Consider the following 10,415-nt stretch of genomic DNA (forward strand, 5'->3'; position numbering starts at 1 on the left):
GGATTCTTGCATACTGTTCTTCAAAAATCAGCTTCTGTTTGGTTTGGCTTGTATATACTAAGTGAGTAAGTCTTTGGAGAAAAAAATAATTAATTCATCTTCAGGGGCCAATGGATACAAAATCTAAAAGTTTTACAAAACAAACACTTTATAATACAATGCTATTATGTTAATAAATTAACAACAAATACAGATAATAAATGCAGATGTGTACTATTAAGTAGATAGTGTCTCACATAAATTAACTCTGTAAGTTTATTTTGCACATAATTTAATCAGAAAAGAGAGGTATATGTTACTCCAAGCAAGCTATTAATTTTGTTTCTATTGTATAAAATTAACTTTTTTGTTTCCTCTTAAACAATAATTAGAGAGGATTCTGAATATTCATCATACGATTCTTAAAGTTGAAGTATATAGTGAAATTTTGTTTAATAATTAAGGATTTACACTTATTAACACTAACATGTGGTTAAAGTAGGCTGTATGGATCATATGTGCCTCCCATTCTGTATAACAGTGTCACAAATAAATAACATTCAAGTTTGTTTTATTGTTGCTTTGAGAACTGTGTAGGTGTAAGAAACAGTGAGCAAGGAAAATAACCACACAAAGTTTGAAATTAACTTAAATCTAACTGTACATAAAGAAGCAACTTTTGTTGAAGATGACTCCGCTCTTGGCATTCACCGCGTGCCTTAATTGAAATATATTAAATCAAGGTCCACCGTGAACACGTACAGCGAGAGCCTAAAGACATAAAATTTTACTGGACCAGATGAGACCTTCTTTTATATGTGTACATACTACTTTATGACTTCCTTGCTAAAATAAACAATAAAACCATCACAGAAATTCTACTGGTTTCCATTAAAATTCCAATAGGAACCATTTTACCATTAAAACTACTTCAGAATTCCTTTTTGTAATGTGTTTTGGGACATATTTCTGTAGGACAACACATACCAGTAGAGGCCCAGAGAGACCATTATAGTTTCCATTACAATTAATAAGATTACTATTAAAACCAGGGCTGCGTTCAGCCCCGACAAAACGTTGCACAACGTTTATTAAACAGAAACGGTGATGCATTGAACACCCTGTTGTGATGACGCAAGAGTTGCAACTACGGTAGCTGAGAGGCCATTCTTTGTGTTCTTTTTTAAATGTTTCTAAAGCCTGATGAAATCGTTATAAATGTGTGTTTAATACTGTAAAATACCCTCGATGTTACAGTCACTGACCTTGCTGTCCAAAATGAAAGACAACATTCCAACTTGAACCCATTGAGAGAGCTGTCTCTTTACTATCGCGTGGTTTTATACATCTTGCCGCTGATTGGGCTGACATTTCTGACACACCCACCAAACAAGAGAAAACGCTTCTAAAACCTGTTGCATTCCGTTGCACACCGTTTCCAGGAAACATGTCGTTCAACCCGGAAACCGTAGCAAAACGTTGCGCACCGGTGTGAGATTGAACATGCCCCAGTAGAATTTTTGTGATGGTTTCTATTGTTTTTAGCAGGGTTTACTGCAAGTGCATCACAGGCGACAAGCAAGATATAATGATTCTGCCAACAGGGGTATTTATTTAAAAGGACACTTAAGATCTATTGAAATATAAATATCATCTATTGCTTGTCAGATGATACCAGGGACCCAGCGCAATGCATTTACTTCACAAAAATGCCTGCACAGCCAAGACATCACATAACGTCAGCCATCTCTGCAACCTATAAAACATTTAAAACATACAGTTAAACCATGATGCCAACAAGGCCTATTTAACAAAAACAGTTAGCGTCGACCATATAGGCATCACTCACACTGATATGTTAGAAGCCCCAAATCTAATAACATTATAAGAAAATCATTCATCAAAATCATCTGATATGTCACCAAATACGAAAAACATCCATACGACTATAATTGAATAGCCCTGCTGTCTGTACATTCAGCAGCATCCGTGTAATCCTGCATCATGACCGTAACTGCATCCCACAAGGGTGAATAAAACTGAGATTTTTTTATCTACGTTCATATTAGAAATTTTAAATTCGTATCCTTACCTATGTGAAGCAATGCTGACTTGATCATATCACCGTTATAATTAAAGCTGACTATCAAATAAATGACGATCCGAGGAAATAAATATGGAAACTGCGCTGAGCGAGAGAGAGGCGTCTGACGTCACCATGCAGACAGATGTGCAATCTCTGCGTCCTCGATTCTCCCATGTGCTAGTCACGTCACGCACGCTAGACTACCCATGTCCCAGCAAATGACATGTGCCCCGCGACCGTTTGAAACTAAACTGCAATATTGACATGTCACAAGAGTTCGTGAGATAAAAGTGTCATAGTGTAGTGTACAAAGTGTTGTGTCTGATGAAGCAACATTGAGAGCTTGCAAGCAAAAGCATTGTGAAATGGGCATGTTAGTAAAACACACACAGGTGTCAGGTGATGGTTTAATTACAATCATCAACATAATAAAAATAAAAAAACAGATAATTAGCCTAAGGAGATATCACACTTCCTTTTAACATCTGGAGAAATGACCACTATACACAAAAAATGGACCCAATGTTAGAAGAGAGAGAGAGAGAGAGAAAGAGAGAGAGAGAGAGAGAGAGAGAGAGAGAGAGAGAGAGAGAGAGAGAGAGAGAGAGAGAGAGAGAGAGAGAGAGAGGGGGGTCTACAATTGGTTTGGTTAATGTTTGGCAGAACATCATGACATGTACAAAGGTAAAATAAACATGACATTGGTAATAACACTGTGATTCGTTCCTGCCCCTCTTACGTAATCTTGAGGTCTGAGAGGAGAGCATGCACTATGCAACTCGATCGGGTCCCGCAGACATGAAGTGTGCCGAGGTTGAAAACATTGAGGAATTAAATAACTTGCCTGTTGATTCCAGTCGGATTGAACCCTATTTGTCAAAGCTGAAACAAAAAGCAGAAACAGAAGTACGCATTCGACACTTGGATTTGCCGACCACTTTCTTGATACGGTTTTTAAAGGCGCGAGACTTTAATGTTGAACTGGCGCTCCAGGTTTGTAGCATTGCTTTGCTCTTCTTACTATAAGTTAATTCGAATGTGCAAGCAAATGGCCACAGCACAAAAAGTAGCCTTTGCTTTGTGTTGTGATACAAGTAACATATCACATTGGTATACGTGATTTGATGTGACACAAGTATGTAACAGTATAAATGCACACGTGTAATGTATAGTGTCCAGACAAGACGACGAAAACGGAAACTGTACATTGTTTTATATTGTTTAGTTCTAATCGGCTTACGTAATTTTATTAAGGTTAAAATAGTAATTATTATGCTTAGAGATGCAGATGATACATCTGCATCTGATCTACTGGCCGTCCTGCAACGTGGTGCCCAGCTGATGCCTAACCAACGACCACCGGCAGCCTTAATCTTCTTATCTGTTTAAATGTGTATAAATACTTTACTAATATTTCCCTCCTAGGACTTTTTTTATTTCCCGGCTTTTTCGGCTAAAAAGTCCGGGTTTTTTTCACCTAGGGGTTTTTTCAAACCGGGGAGGCAGCCTTCTTGGGCTTTCCTTTCACCCTCTTCTATGTGTTATATTAGTAATACGCGCGCTTATAATGTTGATTCATATCTGCACATAGGTGTCATTTACACTGGGGACGCTGGGGACATGTCCCCACCACTTTTTGAAAAGGCTGATTTTGTCCCCACCACTTTTTGAAAGCATTTGGTTAAAATGTTCTGAAAAATCAAGCAATGCATGATTGTCTTACACTGCAAAAATTACTTTCTTACTTAGTATTTTTGTCTTGTTTTCTGTAGAAATATCAAAAAATTCTTAAATCAAGATGTATTTTCATGACCCAAGAAAAAGTCTAGTTTTTAGACAAAAAATATACAATTTAAGTGAATTTGTGATTAAAACAAGCAAAAATATCTGCCAATGGGATGAGAAAAAAAAATCTAAAAATAAGATTTCTTTTTTCTTAAACACTTAATTTAAGCAAAAAATTGTTTACCCCATTGGCAGATATTTTTGCTTGTTTTAAGAACAAAATCACTTAAATTGTATAGTTTTTGTCTAAACACTAGACTTATTTTCTAACGTCATTTTGCTCATCAAGAAAAAGCATCTTAATTTAAGAATATTTAGATATTTCTACTAAACAAGACAAAAATACTAAGTAAGAAAGTCAGATTTTATTTTTGTCAGGTATTTTTGTCTTTATTTTCAGTAAAATTATCTAAAAATTCTTAAATTAAGATGCTTTTTCTTGATGAGCAAAAATCTGATCTTTAGACCCAAAATATCAAATTAAAGTGATTTTCTGCATAAAACAAGCAAGAAAATCTGCCAATGGGGTAAGCAATTTTTTCTTGAATTTTTCTTGAATTTAGTGTTTAAGAAAAATGTTCAAGATTATTTCTTTTACATATGAATTTCATTGTAATCATTGACTTAACGTGCTGCTGTTTTCTACCGTATGGTGCTTTGGCACTGTTTGGTTGAGCTGGTGTTGCAGGGACTGTTACTTGTACAGTCAACATTGTTGAGGGTTTTATGCTGAGTATTTGTGTGATGTTGACCGGCCCATTTTTGATGAGCCGTTATTCAATATTTTTCCCGTCCTGCTGTAATGTTTTTTCTTCAAATCTTTTGTCCCCACCACTTTTCAACACAAACTGACGCCCCTGTATCTGCAGCAAATTTAGCTGCTTATGCTATCGTCACGTGTATTATGTTGTGCTATCTGTCGATTTTCTGTGCTTTTCACTAAAATTCCAAGGTACCTCGTGAGGGACCCTGCATTATTTGACAGAAAACTTCATCAAATACAACAACTCAAAAACAAAAAACAATTACCAATTGTGAAAAGCGTTATATAAATAAAATTGAATTGAATTGAATGGAATATATCGGATAATAATTGGTATCGGTTGATAAAAGCAAATTTTCACAAAACAGCCGATATATTGTCAATCAAAAGAAAACAGGAAAATGCAATGAATATGAGCTCTTTGTATAGAATATGTAAAGAAACATCACAAGTTAAATGTTCAATATAAATGGTCAATATGTGAATAAATAACATTCAGAAAATTGAATCGTCAAAATCTGGTTAATATAACCACCAAACGATCAGTATCGGCATTGGCAGATATCAGTCTGAATCATTGGCTAAAATTTGATATCGGTGCATCTCTAATAATGAAAAAATTATGTTCAATTATTCTGAATAGAATAATATTTGGGCTCTAATGTAATCTGTTTAAAATGTAACCTACAATTAGAGGTCGACCGATAGTGGATTTGACCAATATCGATAACCAAGTTGGTCCCTACTTGCCGATAACTGATTAATCTACCGATAGTTTTTTAAATGGATACTGGATAAAAACAGACAAAACATTAAAAGTGAAACTATATATAGCTAAAATGTTTTACAAAAGTAATAAAACAACAGTACTGAACCATGAAAATGTGCTAAATGTAAAAATAAAAATATATTAAAGTTATTGCGGAGGATTTTCTTTTTCCAGGTGGATCATCAAGACTATTGGTCCCCTTAGTTGTCAATCAGGAGTTTTGCGCAATTGCATTTTTTAAAAAGTGGAGAAGGCGGTTCTTTTCTAAAATTCGAGAAAATCCTCCGCTACACCTTTAATTATATTAATAATTATTGAAGAAACTACTTCTGTGAAATACTCCCACAGGTAAAATTGAAATTACAAAATGTCTGTTTTATGTGCAGTCTTGTACTTTATTTGCTTCTGTTTTAACACTAAATGATTATCAAATCAAAATAACAAAAGATGTATTGCAGTGATGAAAAAAGAACTGAAATCAGATTTTGATTTGTCGGATATGTTAGCCTAACGTATAGTCGACAGCTGCATATAGTTCGCTTAGTTATTAACTTAAAATATGGATAAATGATTGATAAAAGTAACCAGCTGGATATAAACTACTGCAAATCTATGGTAATAATCATGACATTAAACATTTGGGTTGGATTTATCTGCGTGTATTTTTGTGTAACTGTTTGAGATACTACTAATATAAGCGCCAAACTTAGGTTTCTGCTGTTGTTTCTTTGCTTATGCAGCATCTATTCATCAACTTAATTACTTCATAATGATATGAAGCAATGGAAGCACTCGGAAAATTGGCATGGATTTTTTGCAGATAGCGATTATTCCACAAATGAACTATCGGTGCCGATTAATCAGCAAAACAGATTAATTGGTATACCTGTACCTATAATAAGTAGGTACATATTATAATACTAACAAATCTTCACCCCAGTGCAGGTTTTGAAGTGGTGCACACTTAAATAGCCACACTTATGTGTCAATAACATTTAATGTTAATAATTTTCTTTATTTTATATTTTTTTATAATATTTGTTTCCTGTGCCCTCTATCCACAGTTGCTAATTAACTATCAAAAATGGAGACAAGAATGTCCTGAAATTACTGCTGACCTGCGCCCATCATCTGTCATAGGACTACTACAAAACAGTTACCATGGAGTTCTGAAATCACGAGATGATGCCGGAAGTCGAGTTTTAATCTATCGGATTGGCAAGTGCACATATACACTAACAGAAAAAAAAAGGTCAATGGTCCCAAGCTTCACCGGGGCAGTACCCTTAAAAAGGTCCTACCCTATTTAGGTAGATATATGAATATGATTTGGTACCAATGTGTACCTCTGAGGTACTAATATGTACTCTTTGGTACCAGTATGACCTCTGTAAGTGCCAAGTGTACTTTTTGACAGCTGGGGTACTGCCCCAATGACCATTTTTCAGAGAATATTTGAAAAGTTGTTTCTGCTGCTACAATAGGAAATAAAATACATTTTCAAACACTGTTTCCAGGTCGGTGGAACCCCAAAGAATTCACAGCTTATGAGGTTTTTCGTGTGAGCCTCATTACATCAGAGCTGATTGTTCGAGAATGTGAGACCCAGAAAAATGGACTTAAAACTATTTTTGATCTCCAAGACTGGTGCTTTGCTCATGCTCTGCAGATCAATCCTTCTTTGGCAAAAAAGATCTCATCTGTACTTACAGTAGGTATCTGTTAAAAGGTTTTCACTATAAATGATATTTCACAGATTAAATTATAAATAGGATATTATTTGGTTAATGGAAAGGTGAGATATTTAGCCAATTAAGGATAATATTGCTCTTGAAATATCTGGAAAACAGGTCAGCAGTTTATTGTACATATTTGTATATATAAATCATTAATACACAGCATCAGTTTAACTTAAATTGATCGAGCCTTTCTGCTTTACAGGACTCTTTTCCTTTGAAAGTCCGTGGCATCCATTTGATAAATGAGCCCATTTTTTTCCGGCCCGTCTTTGCCATGATCCGTCCATTCCTTCAAGACAAAATCAAACAACGGGTCAGTCCTTTTTAAGTGCATGTATATGGAATACAACGACAGTCAAAAGAATTCACAGTAGGATTAACTTTAACATCTGTGCTTTTAACACTCATGTGCTTTTCTTAATAGATTCACATGCATGGTAGTTCATACGTGCAAAGTCTCTGTGATTACTTTCCGAAAGCTATCCTCCCTCCTGAGTATGGAGGTACAGGACCCAGCATAGATGAAGTGTGCCAAGGATGGACTGAGAACATCATGCAGTCTGAAGACTATCTTCACAAGCTCTCTACAGACTTAGGTGAAGGCCATGCTTCTCAGGCCTATGTTCATTAATGATCACAGTGAAGGTGCTTCTTATGTTGTGCTTTTTGACTTTGTGAAGATTACTCAGTATTGGTAAATATTTTTTCCTATTTTATATTGCATAGGACTGAATTGCGCAGTTTTTACAAATGTTTCATTCTAGACTGGAAAGGCAGCTTTCACAGTGCAATGTTACATTTCCATAATTACTTGTTATGACTAAATCATGCTTTTGGATAATTGTATTAAATTTTATATATTGTTCTATAATTTGTTTAGCAAGTAGTCTATTTAATAACTATCTGAAGATACAAAACATGATGAGATGTCTATTTGCACAAACATTTTTTTTTTACTGAGGATAAATGATTCTGAAGTAACTTGTCAAAGACAACTAACTATAAGGCTGTCTGAAATATGAATGTGCCTTTGTTATCTTTAATTCAGTATTACCTATGTAGATTTACATAACAATGGACATAACTCAGGAAGAGAGTCTATGTGTTTCTGGAAGTTAAATTAATCACAAGTAAAACAAAACTGTTATGTGTAGCAGTTTAAAGTCATATTCTCTGAAACAAAGTTTATTTTACAGTAAATGACTAAAAGTCTGAAATGTAAAGGAAAAACGCAGCCTTTTCAAACTACAGCTGCATTTTAAAAATACAACTTGCACTCATGTATTCAACACCAGGAAATGGGGGAGTTACACTTTAATCTACTGCCTTTTGCTCAGACTCTTGAGCAAATATAATCAGAGACTGGTGACCTTACTTGAGCTCTTTGTGTTTACAGATTTATTTCAATGTGAATTTCTGAAACACTATGTATTTTTTAACAATTTAATGTTTACTTTTTTGCATATACTTTTAACGTTCGAAGAACACACATTTACTGTTTTACATTATTGTAAAATATCATAGTGGAAATATCTATGCAATTTATACAATGTGCGGCCTAAATAAACTTGGCAACCAGACAAAAGGTCGTGAGTAATTTTTTAACCAATATATTGGAATGTTTGTTTGACAGCAGGCAAATATAATTGCAAAAATCTGATAAGAAAGGGATATGGGTTAATGTAACAGAATAATGAGTCATGTTTCTAAGACAAATATTATTCGTTCATACTGCCTTACCCAAACATAAATTTGATGTCAGAGAATAGCAGAATATTGTTAAGTAGTGAAGGAAAAAGAAAACATTCCCCATGTCATCATTATATCCTTGCATTATTAATAGTTGCATTGCTTCTAATATTATAAAAGCAGCTATGAGTATTAATATTTAGCATTTTACCACATAGTATTGAAATTAGTTATGCTTATGATTGATAGTCTTATTCGCTGTGCATGATCAAAGCTTATACATGAATCCATTGCATAGGGCTTATAACTTTTTACTTTTAAAGGTCATGTTTGAATGAACCTGTGCTGTGTGTTTAACTTGTTGAGTTTCAGAAAGCTAGCTTGGCCAGACAGGTGTAAAAAACAGGATGCCTATTTTGTGCAAACGGGGACTTCCAAAACAAAAGTGAAATCAAAGGAGACCCACCCCCACTCAAGTCATAAATATAATGGGTCAGGGAAAGGTGAATAAGGCTTGCATCTTCTCTGTCGGCTGGTTTTCACATTGGTTGTGTGTAATGACAGGGAAAGCTGCGTGACCCACTTCATTTGAGATTCATTAAATAATTTGACTTTATTTATGTTGTCTGACCTCTTCATTCAAAAACATGCAGGACAATTAAAGTCCAACAGTAGCCAGCATGTTAAAGAAATCAAACAAAAAACAAACATCTGCAACAAATTTATAATTCTATTACCATTTCCAGATATTTCTGAGTTGTGAAAATACCCCGAGTTTGTGTTAACCACAGACTTTAATTTATGCTTTAAACAAACAAACAAAAAAACAAAAACAAACAAACATTCAAAACCCACTATTTTTGGCTACGTCATGACTGCAGCACTCATGGCAGTCCTTCTCGTTTGCATTTGCGCCATCTCCTGGTGTAACACAAGCAGCACTTAAATACACTGACTATATACTTACTACCTAAATACATTATACTATTGTGCGACTTCAGCATTAACTTTGAAGTATCCTGGTGATTACATACACGTAAACTATGAAACTAAGTGTCACAGCAACAGGAACTTTCCCACATGCACCAATTGTAAAAACAGATGTAGGCCTACTGTAGTGTGGAAAATGACCACATGGCTCCAATTCCCTAGATCCAATAGCTTCGATGGCTCCCACATCTCTTTCACATTTCATTAATCTCAAATCGCAACAAAAAATTATTAGCAACAGTTCAAAATACAATATTTGCTGAGTGACTCAATCTTGATTAAGACACAATTCTCACAAAGTAAACTCTAAATTATCAAATTATTTTATTTTATAAAATAATCTTAAAAGAACGTAAGAGCCCTGTTCTTTATCTAATCTTTCAAGAATTGCCGCATTGTTTGAATGTTTAGAATAGTTTACATTTGACCAAACAAGCATGGCTTGGTATGTGTATTGATTCTTTTATGTATCCTCTCAAATTCTCTAATTTTGATCTATAAGAAAACGTATTTTAATGCTTAAACGAACGAATAACAAACAAAGTAATTCTTTAGGGTGCCTCTAAACAAATACAGACACAAAGTAAAGAGTAGTTCAACATGCAATAAAGTTTT

The 10,415-nt window shown here is 34.6% G+C and overlaps 1 protein-coding gene across 1 annotated transcript; it reads left to right on the forward strand.

The window, feature by feature from the left end:
- Nucleotides 1–2,803: 2,803 nt before the first annotated feature.
- Nucleotides 2,804–9,426, forward strand: ttpa (tocopherol (alpha) transfer protein). Its single transcript, XM_065276375.2, has 5 exons — nucleotides 2,804–3,058; nucleotides 6,447–6,600; nucleotides 6,900–7,093; nucleotides 7,324–7,434; nucleotides 7,546–9,426. Exons 1-5 carry the CDS (start codon nucleotides 2,831–2,833, stop codon nucleotides 7,750–7,752), a joined length of 894 nt encoding a protein of 297 aa, XP_065132447.1. The 5' UTR covers nucleotides 2,804–2,830; the 3' UTR covers nucleotides 7,753–9,426.
- Nucleotides 9,427–10,415: the final 989 nt, after the last annotated feature.

This window comes from Paramisgurnus dabryanus, chromosome 6, assembly GCF_030506205.2.
Source record: "Paramisgurnus dabryanus chromosome 6, PD_genome_1.1, whole genome shotgun sequence".
NCBI lineage: Eukaryota > Metazoa > Chordata > Actinopteri > Cypriniformes > Cobitidae > Paramisgurnus > Paramisgurnus dabryanus.